This window comes from Bombus vosnesenskii, unplaced genomic scaffold (assembly GCF_011952255.1).
Source record: "Bombus vosnesenskii isolate JDL3184/JDL3185 unplaced genomic scaffold, Bvos_JDL3184-5_v1.1 scf7180000013403, whole genome shotgun sequence".
NCBI lineage: Eukaryota > Metazoa > Arthropoda > Insecta > Hymenoptera > Apidae > Bombus > Bombus vosnesenskii.
The window spans coordinates 37,339-58,611 of NW_022883026.1; the positions used below are offsets into that span (position 1 = coordinate 37,339).

The window sequence follows — 21,273 nt, forward strand, 5'->3', positions numbered from 1 at the left end:
CATTCGATATTTTATTATTTCTCCTCTTATTAATTTCTTTTTTTATTTGAATTTAAGAAGAACTTTTAGATGAGTGCTTTGAAGTTTCAGGGAAATTTCAGCAGGAAATTTCCAAAAGGGTACTCCAAACTTTAACTGTATATAATATTTAAAATAGGGAAAAAATTCTTAATAAAGAAAGCCAGAGAATACTTCGGTAAAGAGATGCAGCTGTTTTCGAAAAGGGACAGAAATTCGTTCTGCTGGGAACTACAGTTTATCTAACAACGAAATGTTTTCTTGCAAACCAACAGATGCTACAAGTTTTCTTCGTGCATTTCTTTCCTTTAAAAGATAAACGCGAAATTTATTTAACATTTTCCTTCCACAAAACAATGCTCGTATATTTATACGATACTTGATATTTCTTGAATATAAAATATTAAAATATTTAATCTATTAGAATGTACTTCATAATTATATGTATATCGATCTTAACTGATGCTCACCATCTGGGGAATTAAGTAAACGATAGTATTACTATCACCATGAGAAATACTGTAATCTCTATTCAGTAATAAAGTTTCGCGCCTGCTAGCAGATCAGTTTCAAGTTTCGTCAGCAGGCGGTCTCTGAGAATTTTACGTCCTTTCGGTATTCAACCGTTTTCTCTTCGGTGATTAGGTAGACTTAACGCTCTATTCATCGTTTTCCTTTTAATCCTAAATACCTAATTAGGCTCAATCGTCACTATCCTAGAAGGAATTTATATTCCTAAAAAGAAATTTGATAAATAAAAGCAAGAAACACATGTTCATCCAGACTGAAAATATAAATATGACGTTAAAATAATAATAAAGCGTTTTTATATTCTTTTATAAAATTCAAGTATACAAATTATAATAAATTCTCATAGGTCTCTATTTCGATCAATTAGCTTCTTATAATTCATCGTTGTTTTTTATAAATATTTTCATAAATATTTCACGTAAATCTACGGAAACCTATAATCTGGAGAGGATTTAAGTGCTAGAAGCTTGGAACGGAGGAAAGAGGTACGACTAAGCACGGGAAAGTGTGTATGGAGAAGCCGACAAATAGGTTTTACGGCTCACTTCCTGTCCGTCGCACGCGACAGTTATGCGCCCCATAATAAGACGGTGGTTACTTTCTGAGACAGTTTCAATTACAAGCGAAAAAGTAAAATCGTAATTCACGTCCCGCTGATGCCGCATGTTTCTCTTTCATAATTTACAAAAAATACATAAAATATAAAAATATAAATGATATCCTCATGAAACGTGTTTTACGATGTTCATACAATTAGAGAGACATTAATATGAAATTACTTCTTAAAATTTAAATTTATATTGAATTTGATTTGAATTGAATTTAAGTCTAAATTCCTTTGATTCACAAATACATAGATTACTTAATCATTATATTAACAAGCAAGAAATAATTTTAACATTGAAACGGTTAAGCTTATTCCTTCAGACGACTAGATTTATAGAGCTTTTTAACATCGCGTTGAAATATTTTTCGTCTAAGATTTTCTACTGCAGAAACCTTTGGAGGGAGAGATAAACAGAAGGAAGAAGAGTAAGTAGACTCTCTATCTTATGGCGTTAAAGGACGAAAACGAGAACCTTCGTTCTGGAGTGGCCACTTTGCTGCGAATGTTTGTGAACTCGAACGGAAGTCTTGTTCGATCATCTGACAAACTATTCACTTATTTATTTGTTACCACCAAATCCTTGACCAAATTCACAAGTGTCGCAGAACATGTTCCGACGCTAGGGAAAAGTTTCAAACTAAACAATTCTTCCAACATATACAGGATGGTTGGTAACTGGTGGTACAAGCGGAAAGGGGGTGATTCTACGCGAAAAAAGAAGTCGAAAATATAGAATAACAATTTTTCGTTTGAGGCTTTGTTTTCGAGAAAATCGACTTTGAATTTTCTCTTTATCACGTCTCGTTATAACGGATCTCACTGTAGATCGTTGTCTCGATGGAAAAATTAAAAAAAAAAAATTAAAAAAAATTTTTATTCTATATTTTCGACTTCTTTTTTCTCGTAGAATCACCCCCCTTCCACCACTTTGTACCACCAGTCACCAACCACCCTGTATAAATCTTATCTTCAAGGAGGAAAGAGAAACACACGACATCGAACATGTGTTTCGCAAAAATCTCCGAATCACCAAATTTCAAATCACCACATATCAAATAAACTTTCAGATAAGTTATACCTGTTGGTAGAAACAGTTAGAAGCTATTATTATTTCAGGACAGTTGAGAATAAACACATATGAGACAAGAATTTTCTGCTCCTCGATATACAACAAGATAACATGACACGTTGTAGATGTTGCGTAGAACGCGACGAAACATCTGTGCCTCTTCGCTTACAACCGATATAATTTTATCTCAGTTTTTCTTATATAAAGTTAATCTTTTGTAACATTTTTAGTAATCAGTTACTTAATATAAACGCGAACCTTGGTATTTGTTCTTTCAAACTTATTTGAAAAGTGAACCCTGTAAAGGTAGCAAACGAAAATCCTCCAAAGTAATTTTACTTGTAATTGTCTGCGAAATCATTAAAAACTTTTCGTGGGCAATACGCCAGTATGAACGCGAGGAAAGTTAATTTCTGAACCATCGCGAAGAGGACATAAAGTGGCGTTTCCGGATGGATTTTCGCGCGTGGGCACCGGCACGCTTTGAAGACTCGCGTCTGTGCGCTTCCTCCTTACATCTTCGCGCGTTCTTTTCGCCTTAGCCAACTGCGATTCGCACGTCCGACTAGCGTGAAGTTTCGTCATCGCGTTAAAATAATTCATTAAACAAAAATGTCTTGAGTTTGAAATTACTTCAGTAGTATCGTGTTTAATATTAAATAAACATATATAAAGGTAAAAAGTTTTTTTTTAGAAGGCAAGAAAAAAAAGGGTTTAAAGTAGGAAAAATTTAAATTAAGGAACTATCTAAAATTTTTAACACAACTTTTAAATATCTTTCTTCAAATTTTATTTGTATTTATACATTCGTTATCCAATTTATCTTAAAAGAGTCGTACACAAACTATCAATCGCTGTTTACAACATCCTATGATACTATATTGTAATGTGATAAAGTATCTTGCAATTGACTCGTACCGTGAGTGCATACAATTCAGATGTTATTTCCAATAACTTCTTCAGTGAATCAGTAAAAACAGCTGATTGAAATGTGATAAGCATAATTTGCGTTACACAATTTAAATATTTTGTATACATTCATTGTTATCTTACCTATGCTTGCCGTGGGAAGAAAATGATTTTATAAAGAAGTTTCACCTGTCGCGCTTACCAAAAACTGTCACTGAAAGAGTTCGCAAAGAGCAATGTTGATTATAGTATGAAATCGAAATAAAACGACCATTTTAAATTTGTGAGCGACTGAGATTCGATCGATTTCTTCTTTAAGTAATCACAGCATTATTATATTCGCGATCTCACAAAGCATTTTGATGTAGCACATTAAGAATGATCATTTGCAACTGTAATAAATTAAACGTTAATACGAATACTTTTTTTTAGCATTACGCAAATAAAAACTATATCACATAACGTAAAGGACTACTTTGCGTAAGTAGGTACATAGGTGTATATATATATGTGTATGTGTATGTATATAGAAATCTCTGATGAACAGATACTTTTGAAATCGTTGATCCATTGGTCAAATCTTAATTCATTGTCTACCAAATCGTCATTTATAAATGTATGTCGTATCAAAGTCCGTCATCTTCTAGATTTCCATTCATAATTCTACCGGCTAACTATTACATGATGGGAGTTTTTCACGCTGATTAAGAGAAATCGAAAGAGGAAACTGAAAACTGGTTTCGTTAAGTTTTCAGTCTTAATGCTATCACTCTGTACAAGTATAAATAAATATTCACGTGAGCACGCACACACAGGACATGTATAAGATACATAAGTACGTACAATAATAAGTATGTACAATATTTGATGTATTAATGCGGAAGTTCACAATTGTAGTAGACTATGTTCATTTCAACTAACTTTGGGAGAACCAACTTGAAAGTATCGAATAACAAACAGTCAAAGGATCTTCAATGATTTCAATCGAATTACCCTGAACATGATATTTTATGATATTATAAAACTACATCACTTAGTCTAATGTTAAGAATTATATACAGCACATCTCGAATATTTTTACTCAAATCAGTCGAGGATGAAAGCAAATTGAACAAACACGGATATTTATAATTGTTCCCCAACTTAAATAAAGTTATGTAAAGTAAATAATTAATAATGGCACAAACTTGAAACTATGCTCAATGATACCCGAATAACTTTAATTCAAACTAGAAATAAAGAATTGTGGGAGAAGTCCACTTTGACTGTGAAATTATTGTATATAATGTGTATAATATATATATATGTACCTACATCTATAACCTAATTACTAAATCTCACTAAATATATTGGTTCGTAATGAAAATCACAACATTGCTTTATTGTTACAGACAAGAATAATAATTTACCATTTCCATGATAGTCATTAAAAAACGATAATCAATCATACTATAAATATTTAGAATTAACATTAAAAGATAATAACCCTCAATTCTGAAAATCAAGAGTGTATAATCCTTGCCAGTAACGTGTTCTTACAATGATGAAATCCTGCGAATCGATATCCGAAAAGTCTACTAAAACACAATATGGAAATTCGATATTACGATAATTAAAATTTAACAGCAATAGCATTACAAAAATGTAGTTTGTACACATAACTTTTTATGTACAATGAAAATACATACATACGACAATTTAACATTTAATCTTTATGTTTTTGTACAAATAAACCTCCTTCGATAAAAAGCAGTATTTATATGAAATTTTCTGCAATTTCTTGTAATTTCTAAAAAAAATTAAGTTATGTAATTAATATAGGATGAACACTATAGATTTATGAAAATTATGAAAATTTAAGATATGTACTGATTTGAATTATCTATTACTGGCATTCAGTTGCATACGTAAACTGAAAGAAATACACGTAAAAAAATTTTTTTTAACAATTTTCTTCTAATTTGAGCGTATATTTTTACGCGTAATAACAATCTCTTGAAATAATACAGTCAAAACCTGTCTTAAATATTATTAACATAAAAAATAAAAACTTTTAAGGCTTTCTTCACGCTCGTTATTTTTTTATACTATAACAATTATTGTACTATTTATAACAATAAAAAAATATTTACTATTCAATACAGATTAATCAACGAATAAAACTAAAGATATATTAAAATAGAAATTTTTATACACAATAATTTTATACACAATCTCTATTAAAGTTAATATAAAGATATGACATCAATATAAAAAACATTATAAATACTGCCGACAATTCCTACATATTTTATAAAAGTACCCTTTTCATATTATTTAATGCTAACACATATTTCAAAATTTAAATTTACAAGTAAAATTCTATGATAAAGCATGCACAACAAAATTTTGTTGTGAAAACAGTATTTAAAGAACTGAAATACTTTGGTGCTTCTTTATGTATGCAAATGAAAGCTAACATAAAAGAAGATCTGAGTAAAGTTAATTTTATAGCAAAATATTCCTCTGAAAATTTACAAAGTACGATTACAGCAAATATGCAAAGGGTTTATTATAGCATCTCTCTGATGTTTTACTTTACATTTTAAGGGATACTTGATAATATTGATATACATCATACGAATTTTGAATAATTTATAATATGGTTTTTGTAATTTGTTTAATCAAGCAAGTAGCAACATATATATTATTAGTGTGCATACTTCTCAATATTATAATTTACATGAATCTAAATTATAGATACAATCTCATATATTTCAAATGCTTTGAAAAAGTTGTAAGACATAATTGAATTAGGAAAATGATTGTAACTTTTTTATTTTGGCAAACTGTTATTCATGATTGCAAAAATTAGCACTTTAAGCACATGCAGTAATTTATTATTACTTAATATTGTACAATCATTTTCTGTGCCAACTTTAATCCATAAAAATGAACCACTCTAAAGGCTATAAACAGAAGCAATTAAACTGAATTATGAATTGGTTTGACTAGATTAAAAAAAATGGGAAAACAAGAAGAAAAAACGATTAAGTTTTCATTCAAAGAAGATTCCACTTATGTCAAATATCTAATAATATATATATAATATACAATATATTAATTAATAATATATAATATATTTGCCAATCTTTCTCCTATTCATCCTATTAATAGCCAACAAACATAAAAAAATAAGACACTGTTTGGGATTTACCATTTTAAAACATCACAAGTTTGCTGCAAAAGCAATTAAAATAATGAATAATAAGAAAAAGTATAACTTAACTTCGTAAATATTTGCATTACATTTAAAACAAAGTACTTCATTGGTAGTTTCATCTATAATTTTTCTATTCTTCAATAATATTAATTTTTATAATTGGATGTTTAATAATTATCTTTTTCCAGTAAATAATGACTCTATAATTAGATATTTATCATATGTTAAAAGAATTACAAAACTAAAAGCAATTTAAAACAACAATAAAATTTTGTAATATTAAATCTTTAAATGTTTAAATACATATATTTTAAAATAAACTTTTCGTGAAATAATAAAATTTTATGCAACTTTTTTAAAGCACGAAAATCTTTTTTTAATATCTATAGTAAACCTTAGAACTTTAAAAGCTTCGGAAACATAATTTCATTTATACATTATAAAAATTGGAAGAAGCATTTACATTTATATGGTTAAATCACTATAACTGATGTCTCTAAGATTTAAAAGTACTCTATTGACTCTAAACTTAGCAGTTGTTGTTTCCTCTTTATAAGTTTGTCAGATTACCTACAACATTGTATAATTAACATCATCTTTGTGTATAAGTTATTGTGTCTCAGAAAGGAATTATTAACTACGCTAAGTACTGTACATAACGTAATTTTTTGACCATTAAAAACAAATTAAAAATTATATAAGTACTTGAAAGATTTGAACATATTTAAGTGTTTACAATGTTTCAAAAGTATACACTGTTATTTGTAATTCTTACAGCTTGTTACGCATAATAACACACAATGCAGCAATTTCCACCATTCCGTTCAATTACTCTAATTACAAATACGCATATTTATAAATTTACGAAGTATTAAACAACTTTATCATATAAGAGCTTCGTATTATTAAAGCTCACTTATTGTAAATAGTCATATTAAGAAAAAATGAAATATTTTGTAATATCCCTTCTGAAATTATTCATGCCTATCAAGCTGTTTATGACTGTTACCAACATATTATTTTTTTACGATATTACAGAATAACAAATTAGTTAGTAACCATAGTGTATCTATTCACTTTTAAATTCTTATTCCCTTTTACTTATAATTTTGTACGTTATTATATAAAAAAAACTCTATGTATTGTACTTTTCATAATTGTTTCGGAAATTTTAATTTTATGAAGAAAATGTTCTGGGCCTACGTAAGAAAAACGTCGTGAAAGAAGGTCAAGATTCGTATATTAATCTCTGATAATGTGGAAATATCTCCCATGTTGGAAGATGTAAACCAAATTCTAAGGCCACCAAAACAGCAAATTCTGATGTAATTAAATCCTTGCGGTTTAGACGAAATACACTTTCAATTCTCTGTAAATCGCATAAAACTTTAATCCAAAAGTATTCCCCATGTAATATTGATTCACATAATAATATAATATATTGATATCATATGTTTACATATGAAATAAATACCTCTATTAATGATTTAAGGACATCACCCTTAACATCATTCAATTTTGCTGCAAGAAGCAAACATGCACCAGCACATAATTTCCGCGTTTGTTTCGTAACAACATTTCGAAGAATAAGTTTTTCAAAGTATACATAAGCCATTGCTACTGTTAGGAGATCAATACCATATTCCATTTTTGCTATTTTCCTCATTTCTCGTTTTAAGCTATAGGTATATATCATTGTAATATATAAATAAATATCGCATAAAAAGTACTACATACTTATAGATAATGTCATATTTTTTAATACTAACCTTCTTAATTTACTCAAGGTAAGTTGTATATGCGGAAATTTTTCTTTAAATTTGTCATTCAATTCTTTTTTTAAGTCAGATGGTCTTACATAATCGATAACTGATGCCTATATAAAAAATAAGTAGTTACAAAAAAATATATTATTGTACATTATATCACAAGCTTATAAAATATGTATATATACCATGTATGATGTAAATGTAAGCAGTGTTCTATGTTTTCCAGCTATGAGTTCCGGATCATCCAACAAATTAGGATTGTATTGTAATGATTGCTCATCCCAATCATAAGCTATAATTACAAAGAGAAATATTTCATTATCATATATTATTTTGTTTACTACTTCAAATGATTTATACACTATACCTTTAGAATCAGCATTAAAAGATAGTGGTGGAGATTCGGGCGTTAAATGCTGAGTACGATATGTAGCTGTATCATATGATAGACACCTGGAAAAGGTTTCAATGTACAAAGCACAGCATGGAAAAGTAACAAGCACGTGTAATTTGTTATAACCTTCAAATATTTTATACATAATACGGCATAATAAATCTAAGAATAACTAATAAAAATTAATTAACATATATGCGTTAAAAATGATTATATGTATATAAATGAACATATAAATGTACATATAAATGAAAATGTACATGATATGTATATTAATGATGATACGCAAATATTTTATCTATTCACCAATTCTAAAATGAAAGTTTCTATTTTTATTAAAGATATAATATTCACACAAAAGTAATTACTTTTCATTAACAATAGCAATACAAATTCAATTATCACTCAAATAAAGATTTTTTTTCTATATGTATAATAAACATATTTTTTTATTTGAAACTAATCATACAAATCCTGTATTATAATACATGTGCTATGTATTTAGTGTTGAAAAAGATATACATAGTTATATACTAATAAGAATTGTCTATGCCAAATTAATTAACAATATAAATTATAATTCATATTTTCTACTGTATACAATTGTAATATAAATCTTTTTTTTAGTACAATATGCTTATATGTTTTACCATTTAGAGTGATCCACATTCCATGTAATAGTTTTTGTCCTGCAAAATATGGTTGAAAAGCTTCATTACAAGAAAAAAAAAATTGTGCAATGCATATTCTGTGAGAATATATAAGTGAAATATGGAAGATGAATGAAAATATGTGAAACAGGAAATATATAAAAATACTATATTATATGGAAAATTTTTTCAAAATTATGTAATATAATATTACAAAATATTTGTACTTACGAAATGGGGATAAAATACTAGACAAAAGTGGAAATATATTAAGTAATTACACAAAATAAATACCTTGAAACTACAGGATGTTTGTTAGGTATAAGTTCTATTGCCTCATTATCACTAAAATGTAACTTTTTGTCCTTTTGAAACTGTCTAGATGGGACAAGCAACTGCCCATAAGATATTTCCTAAAAATATTCAAAATTTAAGGAATTTAAAGTTCATTGCATATAGAAGGTGATCTTGTTAGTTAACAAAAGCAGTGTTGCAAATCAGACTGTGAATGACATTCTCCAATATCAGCTTCTTATAACAGATCATATAAAACAATATAATATTATCACTATAATAACAATGCTTTTGAATTAACTAGTAAAAGAGTCACCCTGTATTATTTAATTAAATACCTGGCCATCTTTAGCACGCTCTATTCCCAATAAACCAAAAGGGTCAATATTATCATTAATTGCTGATAATGGTCTCTGTGAAGATATATTTTTTCTTCGTCCTGTGTCTTTACGCAATTCAGACCTACAAAAAGAAAAAATCTATAGTTATACTATACTACAAGAAATATTATGTATTTTAAATATAGCATTATTCAATTTTTATTATATTTATCTTACCAACTAGATCTTTGTCCTTTATTATATGGAAGAGCAGAAAATATTAGAAATGGCACACGTTTATTAGAAACCAAAACCAATCTATCATCTCCAAACTTATAACCATTTACAGGTCGTTGCATTAAACGCAATTCTCTTGTAACTTCTGGTATTATGCCACTATTTGCAGAACCAGATTGTATATTATTTGATGTCTTTGATTTTGATTTTGAGGATTGTGGTTTTGAACGTAAAGAACCAATACTTTCATTGGAACTGTTATATTGATGCTTTATATCTTCCGAAAGAGTTGATGTTTGATGAGTTATACGCTTTTTATATTGTAAAGAACCAACTCGCCTTTCAGGTAAAGAATATTCACTGCCAGTTGTGCCAGTACTAAGAAACAGAAATAAATACCTTATATTTTCTATTCCTAATAATATATGAATATTGCACAAAATGTTATTACTGAATGAATATTACATGGAATATAGATTTTATTAGTTCTAAATCTATCATCTAATGTACATAAATGTTAATTTTATATGTAGAGAAAATTATAATAATTTTAAATAAACTACAACATTGAACATTTGGTACTTTGACTTTATACTATTGGAGTCATATCACTCCAATATATAACTTATTTAATATTATTTTGAAAAATAAGGCAAATACTAGTTAAATGTGCTGCTCTCTCTATATATCCTTATGTTGTATCTTTTACATTCTTCTTATCTTTTTCTTATCTTTAATGAATATATTTCCTACTTGTTTTATAAAATCAATAAAATCAATACTGATATAGATTACTACTAATGTACAAAACATTAAAAATGATAAAAATGAAAGACATGTTAAGTATATTACAAAATATATAACACATTGAATATAGAATATTAACTATAATAATTGTAAGAAATAGCTATATAATAAAAAAGAAGATTATTTTGATAAAAGCATTGTATATTACATAACTTTTAATAGAATTCTAATTTGTTATTTAAAATTTATTCTTTAATTGCATACATATAGATAATAATCATAAATATTGAAAATTATAATAATTATAAATTTTATTAGAAATGAATAATTATATCAATTATTATTCTAGTTATATAAAACAATTTATTCAATTCAATAAGGGTATATAATAAAATCAACAATTTAATTATTTATATGTAAGAAAGTTTATGTAATATTTATGAACATCTCTAAGTAGTATTTATCTTACTTTTTATCTCATAAAGAACATCAAAACAACTGAAGGAAATCTTTATAATATAAACAATCGATGATTTAGTTTCTGTAAATACACACACCTCACATATACAAACTGCGAAATTACAAAAAATCAAGCCTAAAGCTAATATCTTTGGTAAGGTGGAACAGAGTATAGGTTACATTTAAAGGAATTCAAACAATTGTTTACCGTTCTCTGAATGAACTATGAAATCCAGTAGAGAGCTGTGGATAATTTCTTTCTTGTTCTAAGAAAACAGCCACTGCTGCCTTCGCAGGAGTCAGTACCCCGTCAGAATTTGAACTAAATGAATTGTGTTCACCACTTTTTGGCACTAATTGCGGAGAGCTTGTTTGCTTTGCAGATGAGGATATTAAATGCTCTTCTGTAGAGTCATCGACAACTTCTTCAGTAGAAACAGTCAAATCAGCCTGACGAACTTCAACCTGATGAGCCTGACTATCACTTAGGGTACGTGTATGAGCAACACTATTCCGCGATAGAACAGCTAATTTGGTATCGCGGTGGCTGCCATCGAGAGAAATATTCGAAAGAAATGTTAGGGCGGCCAACCTTCTGCGTGAATGATTCTTTTTTAAGGCTGCTGCCATTCCACGATTGACCGTATCGATAGACCGGTATTACCGAGTACCAACGTAAACGACCAGGAAAGAGACGGACACTCGACAAGGATTCTTTTGTCAAACGAGGACAACTACTAGGATCACAATTCATTATCACCGCTCGTACACTTAGTCCTGACATTTTCCATTAATGTGCTCACACAGCGCACGTAGATACGTGAACCGGTGTCACTCATCATCGTACTGATTCCTCTCATAAGATTAAAAAACAAATCCTGCTACCAATAAAACAATCTTCCTTCCTACTACGCAACACTGCAACCCATTCCCTTGTCGGCCGAGTATAGTACCCTCTACTTTCTTCTGCGACTGCGCATTTTCTCACATGTGTTAATATCGAAATATATTAACGAATTTTCTAGAAACGTTACGCTTTTCTTTAACAAGGTTTTTCTTTTTTCTCTTCTTCTTTAAAGAGAAACAAAAAATTATTGTTGTCATACATTTTATGAATTTTATAAAACTTCATCATGCACATTATCTTAGGAGGTTAATCACTAGGCTGCCTCTGTAATCTCTATTTATTCCAATGTTTATGGAATTTTATTTCTATGTTTCCACTACTGTATTGAATATTAAAACTAACAGATGAAGATGCTGATTTTGTAAATATAATTACCTCTTATTTCATTGCTTTGATACAGAAAATTTAGTTCATTGTGTTATCCAGCTGTTTCAGTGGTATTGGATATTAATATCATCATTCAGAAAAATGAAATGTCTAACGCATTAGAAAAAAGATGAAACTGGTTGAATGCTTGTATCTTCCTAGAAACCACAGTCCTCTGTGATAAAAACCATACCTTTCCTATATAGTGACTGATAAAGCTGATTAATTTCGACTACATATTTTTAAATTAAGAAACATGACGAAAAAAGCTACGTATAAAGCTATTTCTAGCTTGAAACCGAAACCTACTTATCATTTATTTATATTAATCCCATAATCAAGGTACAGTGCACATTTGAATCAGTCGATTACAATTGACTTGAAAGACAGATGTCCTCATACGTGCTCAATATTTATGAAGTCTTCGACTAAAAATGACTGAAATCAATGAAAGTTACGGAGGAAGTACAGAATCAATATAGGATACACCTGGCATACAGATACAATTTTTTTTCGTGTCATGTCGTGTCTCGCGTCCTACATTTTGGGAATCAAGACTGTCACGAAGATGGTCCACGAGTTCACGAGTCACGAGTCACCTGACCTGATTGACCGCTGTACCATTTTCGAGTCACATGCGACATTATCGATTATAGTAAATACTTAATCATATTATATCATACATAGTAAATAGTTAATCAATGATTTCATAATAAAATTTTGTTTTAATTCCAACCACTACAAACGTTTTAATAATATTCTACACTAAATCGATAACACTGGAAACGATAATAAAATGGTAAAAGAACTCTGCAGCCCTGGAAACATGACACAAAGGTATATTGAGTGATGGATCTATACTATACTTAGTCAATGTCAATACGTATATGTATTATCAGATATTATACATAATTGACAAAACTGAACATTTCTTCTCACTAATTAAATTGAAAATGTTTGTAATGTAACATAAAGTAATCTATTATAAATATATAAATAATTCGTTAAAACAAAATTTTTTAATATTCGCGGATGTAAAATATCTTTTTGCTATTATTAACGTTTACTGCATACTTTTAATTAGATAAAACAAGTACATATTGCACTCCAAAAAAAAAAAAGATAAATGATAACGACTCTGTTATTAATAATAAAATCGTTATTAAAACGTCTTAAATGTCATTACAAATACTAATGCTATTTGTTAAAACTTATTGCATATAAGCAAAATTGAAAATAATTATAATTGCAATTTCTGGCGGTATTATTAATTAAGGATTCTAAACTTACTGAACTGATCCAGAATATAAGTAATATTTATATATATCGTATGTAAATATATTATAAACCTATACATAAATAAATTTATATTAAGTAACTGTACAATATACAAGTTAACTCATTGCAATATTAGATGTAAAAGAAACTAATTTAATTAATATAAAAAATTAATCTTATGCAAGATGCAGGTGTCATCAAGTTATATATTTTATCATGTCAAATAAACTAAAAGACTAGCAATGAGAAAACAAATATTATGTCACAGTATTTATTTGAATTTACGGAAATAATTTTAATATTTTATGATTTTTCAACATTTATCTATGTGTGTGTGTATGTGTTGCATTGCTGATTAAGAAATTCTAAAACTGAAATAAATATTTAATTACTGCAATAACTTTCAAATTTGTATATACTTGATTCTTTTAAGCATTTAACAATTTATAACATAAAATGATTTTAATGTATTTTATGAAATTTATGTGAAATGACACAAAAAGTGATGTTTATCATTAGTAGTATTTTAAAATAGCTAATACAGAAACTTTTTCCATTTATACAATTTCGATTGTTCATATGATCCTAGAATTTTGTAAACAATGTGACAATTATTCAAATAATATTACAAACTAATTTCTACAAGCAACAATATTCATACATTTATCAATAATTATAAGAAATTTATATCTAATTTACACAATAATAGAAAATTCCGTAAACTCTGAAATAATCTAAAAGGACATTGCAACGAGAATAACATCCAATCATTTTAAATATACAAAGCCATCCACACTGTATCATCAAAATAAATAATTTCATCAGTTTCTTTCGATGATCAAACAGATAATTAACAATCATAGTATTTATTGCTATGACTGCTTCTGCTAAATATAGATTTAGTATCCATAACTAAATGTCCAGGCTAGAGCATAAAAATCCTAGAATGGTTATAGATGCTGCCACCGGGTTGACATAGGACTACTTGAAGATTCAATAGCCCTTGATATGGATTCATATAGCCCATGCCCTAACCACATTTGATTCAGTTGCCTGTATTTATCATGACACAGTCGAAGTGGATTCCCTCTTCGTAAACCTTGATCTGTTTCGCCATATTCGTCCAGGTAAGGCGGACAAGCAAACGATCCTCGATTCGAGATTCTTAGGAAAAGAATTTCACACTCTCGTATTCGTAAGAATAATCCTACTCCAGCTCCACATTTACTTGCGTGATATGTGCACGCACCGACCAGTGCATCGTTCAATTCAAATTGACAACAATAACTTTGAGAACATAACATTTCGCCACATACTAGGCACAGCGTCGGTGTTTTAGAATCTTCACGGACGCTATTTGGGCACGTAAACGACGATATCATGTTTATCAACTCACTATAATCTTCTGGAAGCTCCACTAATCTGTTAACTTTCAAAGGTTCTTTTATTATTGTGACTGTACTAGCACCAGATAGATGCATTTGAACAGTGGGATGACTTTTCCAAATATTTATTAATTTTATAATTATATCTAAATTTGGCTTTACTAATTCATCACATGTTGTCGGTAATCCCAAATATGCACAGATATTTTCATATGTAGCTCCATCTATTTTAGTTAGTTCTTCTGGTGCTGGAACATCACATATGTAATGAAAATAGAGAGCACAACATCTAAGAAAAGGCAAAGAAGCGTTTGTGACTCGTCTCCATATATTAGCAACTACTTGAGTGCCAACATTAATGTTTAAAACTTGAGCCAATGTTAAGATAGATTCGGAGAATGTATTTTCAGTTGTCTCTGGGTTATCTACATCCATCTCTTCATTAAAGTCTGATGTTAATAATATTTTTACTATTAGGGATATAAATATAAGCTGCAAGGCATAAAATTCAAATATTCCACCAGTAATGATTGATGGTACAGCCTTAAAGCTTGTACAAAAAAGACTAGGAAATGAATTAATTAAAGGAATAAGCATTCCAAATGGATCCCAATCGAAAATACTTGGGCCTTCAGGTGAAGTTTTTAACAATAGAGTTAAAAGAGAAATTGCATTATTTTGGATAATATCCCTATCTGTCCATGTCACTTTTGTACTAGTACGTAATTGACATTTAGATCCCAATACAGCAGAAATTCTTGCAAGTCCTTCTAGACTGTCTCTTTGTCTAGATGATAAAGCACCTAATAAAGGTTTGTTCATGTCACGGAGAAGAAATTCTATAGCATGAATACTGTATGCTGTTGATTTCCATGCTAATAATGGTACTCTTTCATCATCTTCATCTGGTTCGGTGCCAAATTCTTTTGTGTATATTGCTTGTGCAAAATGTTGAATTGTAGATATTAAATTTTCTGAAATGGATGGACCAGTTTGATTATAATTTAACTCAAACATATTTTCTACATTTCCAAGTTGATTACGAATAGCTTGTATATGACATGGAACTGGCATTATGCAATACCGACATGTCGGATCGTGTTCGTCTTGAATACATTTTGGTCTATGTAAATTATCACTTAATCCACATCTAACTTGCATTGTAATACTTAAAGCCTCCAACCATGTACGAAAATCAAGTTCAGGTTGATTTTGAGGAGTTGGTTGTAATGTTCTTAAAGCTGGTAAAAGAGGTAAAATAGTGTTACTGAGACATTCGCAAAGTGGGCAAAGATATTCATGTTTCTCCACATCAAAACTTGCCGGTTGTCGCAAACGGAATGGTCTTCTATTCTCTTTTGCAAGAACATTGTTAAAATATTCTTGCCAACAATTAACATGCATTACATGACCACAAGTACCAATATGTGGTGATGCACCGAGCTTTGCAGAAAGATATAATGGATCAGGTTCATTAGTGTTAGCCCTGTGTTGACAGAGAACTGTAGATTGTTGAATAAATGCAGCTAACACCATTGCTTGACCAGCTGCTGTTACAATTTGATCTTCCTGACACAAAATACAAGTTTTATAAGTTTCTTCGCCGGATATTCTGGATGTTTGTCCAATACCAACAGCAACAGGTATTTTTTGAGGGCATTTTTTTGAATTCATACTAGAGTCTTGGTCATTAGATTTATTCACATCTAAAGCTGCTTCTTCAAATAATTCAGCGTTCTTTTTCATAAAATGTTTCTGCATAGCAGCCATTTGTGCCATTATTCTTGCTCGTTTTTCTGCTGCCATTTTTGTTCTCCATTCTTTATCAGTTTCAACATTTTCTGTACGTGATGCAGTAGGTGTTGTACTAACATCCATTGGAGTATTACCAGCAACTTCTCTGTATCTTGTTAAAATCCATGTTAATAAATCTTTATGAGCTTCTATACGTGGAGTACTAGATAAACCTTCTAACAATTTATAGATTTTCCACTTTGCAGCCCTTGTTGTAAAAGCAAAAAAAGGATAATAACCAGATTCTTGTTCTTGAAGAGCATACCCAATAAGATGTAAAATTTTATGTACTTGTGATTCTGAAAATCTACGAGGTTTACAATTAAGTGCTCTTTCTAATACAATTTGCATAATATGTAACATAACATCACATTGTAATAAATTAGTTACTAAACTAAATACTTCTGTTAATTTAGGAAGTTTAGGAGGTGGACAACATTGTAATTCTCCTAAAGCTTTTCTTCGTTTTCGTTGTGTTTCTTCAGAGTTACTTACTTCCTCTTTTGTATAATGATAAAAGAATACATTATATTCCGAATATAAGTGAGGTTTTAGTTCATACACGCCTTTCCCTCCTGATACTTGTGAAGGTTTTTTAAAATCTGCAATATCTTGTATTACCTTTTCCATTTCAGTTTCCAAATATGTATCATCTGATAATGTTTTACTAAGCTCTGAATGAGAAAGAGGTTTAATACATAATTGTTGAATGATTTCTTTTTTCAAAATATCATCAGCAGTAACTTGTCCAACTCCAAGTACATATCTTTCTCCTATTATTGTTATAAGTAATCCTAGAAATTCTTCAACTAAAGTTTGCCTGATACTTTCATCTTCAAGATATTTGACAGCATTTACATCAAAGTCTGAACTTGCCCATTGTAAAAGATTAAATTTATTTAAAACATGGATCAAAAATTCATTACTTTCTATTAAAGATGCTCCGGCTTGAAGCAAGATAATATCTCTGTCTAACATTTCTGAACGGCATTTAACATTGTGATAAAAATATAACTGATTCAACAATGAATATCCATTCCTCTTCCACATACCACTATGTACTTGTGCAATCATTACTTGAGTTGCTAATACCGGTTCTATGATCTGTTCTAATGTTGGCTTTGTATGATTGATAAACTCTGCACACTGAAAATGTAAGTCATGCATTTCAAGATATGGAAAAAGACCTGCTAAAAATCTGGAAAGTGGGAGATGTATAGATACTGGTTCAGATGATACATCATATTGGAGACATGTTGCACTATGATCTGCTAATTCTCTCACTTGAGGTGGACCAATCTCATGTCCTGGCTGTTCATATAGCTTTCTTAAAACTAACCGAAAAGCTTTTATTAGAACAATTTGATCTGAACCACACCATTGTAATGCAAGACTAATAACTGGAGATAGTCTAATATGTAAATTAAATGCAGATTCCCACTCAGGTTCATATTCCATATGCTGACCAACTTGTCTCACTACAGAATCCATGCATTGCATACTGCTAAGTAATGTGAGCAAAAGTGAAAGTCCTTGTAAAAAGCTTTTTCTTAATTCATCAGTCCAAACATCTGGCTTGGAGCTTAGTAAATATCGTAAATCTTGGAGCATATATAGAGCTCTTTTAAATGAAGTATTAGGAGTATCTCTTTCAAATTCCAACTTTCCTGCTGCATTACATCTTCGTGAACTTTCCGAAATAAACGTGTTTAATAAGATAAACAGTACATCATGATGTGCAATAAGATGATGCGCTAATGTTGGAACTGTAAATAATTGTACAGAGAATGAGACAATAGAAAATGAATGATCATGATCATCTCTTATGTAATCTTTCATAATAGAACCATAATTATATGTAAAAACAATTGCTAGAGCTCTTTTGCTTTCATATTCCATAAGCATTCCAGACATTAGTAATCTGTGCCATGCTGTTCTTGCAGATTTCCATAACTGTGAATCTTTCATAAGTATACCTTCTACAATGGAAATAACTGGTAATTTTGTATTGAGCGCAACATTACTGAAAAGCACTCTAAAACTTTCACAGGGATTTATAAATTGTTGTAACCAATGTAAAAGTAACATAGCAAATATTTGGTGAGCAATTACATGAGCATGAACTACAAGTACTTTTAATGCTCGATTGCTATGTCGCGATGTGAATTTTTCAATATCATTCTGTAATTCTTTACACTCATGGAATTCTGCACATTTTACAACAGCTCTACCATCCCTATCAACACTTGTTACAAACTCTAATGCGTCTCTTTGTGAGCAATGCATAACACGTATAAGAGTACTAATTACTTGATCAAATGTATGAGTCTCATCATTGAAAAGAACTGTACAATAATCTCCTATACAATAATCATCATCTGCTGTATTATTAGAACACAAATCAGGAGGTAATCCAATTGTATGTTCCAAAGATAACATTGTATGGCAATATCTTAATATTGCCTCAAAAGTTATTACTGCTCTTTCTGCTATATCTCCAGGTAATTTATTTCCACGAGATTCTTTAGCTTGTATTCCAGCTAGATGTGTGTTACAAAATGGTTCTTTTTTCCAAGCTTCTATATCTCCACAATCGCAAAATCCTCCACCACTAGAAGTACCCATTCTATACTTATGATTACGATGAGCTGATTGCTTAAAACAATCTGCGCACAAGACACATGTTGAATCCACACCACACTCTCTACAACTATATGTAGCCTCACCCATTTTGAACACTTTACCGCATATCACATTATCCATTTGACTTAGTTCTTTTAGTACAATATTTGGATCTCCATTACAAATAAATTCTTTTAAAGTATTAAAAAGTACTTTCTTTGCTGCTTCTTCATCAAAAACCCAATCTAGACAATTGGTATTTCGTTGTGGACTATATATCCGTGGAACCCAGACTCTCCAATGCTCATTAAAATGGGTACATGACAGTATTCCTTTATTCATTTTTTCCATCCATACATTTACGCATGAATGACTAAAATTTTGGAAAGTAGACAAAGATGGTGGTGGCTCCATATCTTCAGTATTTTGATATAGATGTTCTTGTAAATTCTCACTACTCATTATTGTAATTTAAATTGCCAAAACAATGTGTACTGAAATGATAAATATTGTGGATTAAAGTTTCATGCATATTCTTTAATATTAAAAGTTCTAATATTAAATTTAATATACTTTTACATTTAATATAATTTTATAATTAAATATTTATATTATATTGTAATTTATGTACATATATGTAAAACATAATGAATTTTCAAATTTTATTTTAAAAACATAAATTTGATAAAAGTTATACTAACCATAGAATCAACACAGTTCTTGATATAATGTATCAACATAAAGTAGATGCATTGTACATTGTTCTTTACATTCTTATTTGATCCAACATGTCAACATTGAATAGATCAAAATCATTCACAGAATTTTATTACTCAATGTATCTTAGTCCATATAAATTATGTGATTTGATACAATTTCACTACTTCACATAATGTTCTCATTTCTATTTAATCATTATCTGAAAGTGATAGGTTACCAACGATTTATAGTCCATGAAATTTCTATACGGTATAACAGTATTCTTCAATTACAAAATTGCACTTAATCTTAACTGCCTATTCATCAAATCAAATGTCTAAATAATTCGAGAAATCGAAAACTTTTTAGTTTCGTAATAGACAAAAATTAAACACTATGTTACGAAATTTTATATACTATGCAGAGCGAACAACATTTCAATTTAAAAAACTATTTTATAGGTGTAGTTAAACTTTTCGTTAAATCGAACTATTTTTAACTTTCTTTGAAGACGATACTTACTATTATGATGACCAGGCCAAGGTTAATAAAAGATATTGAAAAGTTCTTTGTTACACAAAATCTGTATGTGATCCTTCAACTACGTGCGTCACAGTGCTTGACAGCAGTCGCTTTATGATAATCGTTCGCGTTGAAGACGTGGATATTTGATGATATCAGTCAACCAAGTTTTGACATTTCAAAACGAAATGATAAGCAATACTTTTACACAGTTAAATTGAACAATGCACAAGATGGCCTATGAAGTTTAGAGACTGAAATCATATATATGTTAGATATGCTTCCGTTTTAATATTTGTTCTTGACTGCAGCGCCCAAAAAATTGGCTAGAAATATATTAAATATTTGGTAATAGTTAGTAATTTGGTCAGTATCTCCGATTTTTTTTATACTTTAATATGTTGAAAGGGTTATTTAAATGAACAAAATATCACAAAAAAAGTGTTGCAAACAATATTAATAAGTATTTTTAATTTTACTCTATTTTAGAACTA

At 29.5% G+C, this 21,273-nt stretch overlaps 2 protein-coding genes across 4 annotated transcripts; both read right to left on the reverse strand.

Moving 5' to 3' along the window:
* Nucleotides 1–6,722: 6,722 nt before the first annotated feature.
* LOC117237909 (CDK5 and ABL1 enzyme substrate 2) lies at nt 6,723–12,241 on the reverse strand. 3 transcript variants are annotated; one of them, XM_033502350.1, is made up of 10 exons: nt 11,415–12,238; nt 10,001–10,378; nt 9,782–9,905; nt 9,444–9,562; nt 9,150–9,188; nt 8,473–8,558; nt 8,291–8,397; nt 8,106–8,212; nt 7,811–8,015; nt 6,723–7,705 (listed from the first exon to the last, which is right to left on the reverse strand). In XM_033502350.1, the coding sequence occupies exons 1-10, from the start codon at nt 11,834–11,836 to the stop codon at nt 7,565–7,567; spliced, it is 1,728 nt and encodes a 575-aa protein (XP_033358241.1). In that variant the 5' UTR covers nt 11,837–12,238; the 3' UTR covers nt 6,723–7,564. The 3 variants fall into 3 exon arrangements, with proteins under 3 accessions (XP_033358241.1, XP_033358242.1, XP_033358243.1); XM_033502352.1 differs by having other exon boundaries at nt 7,560–7,722; nt 11,415–12,241; XM_033502351.1 differs by lacking the exon at nt 9,150–9,188.
* A 1,513-nt stretch (nt 12,242–13,754) lies between these two features.
* LOC117237908 (E3 ubiquitin-protein ligase UBR2) lies at nt 13,755–21,043 on the reverse strand. Its single transcript, XM_033502349.1, has 3 exons — nt 20,780–21,043; nt 20,260–20,477; nt 13,755–20,052 (listed from the first exon to the last, which is right to left on the reverse strand). Exon 3 carries the CDS (start codon nt 20,018–20,020, stop codon nt 14,708–14,710), a length of 5,313 nt encoding a protein of 1,770 aa, XP_033358240.1. The 5' UTR covers nt 20,021–20,052; nt 20,260–20,477; nt 20,780–21,043; the 3' UTR covers nt 13,755–14,707.
* Between the last annotated feature and the right edge of the window lie 230 nt (nt 21,044–21,273).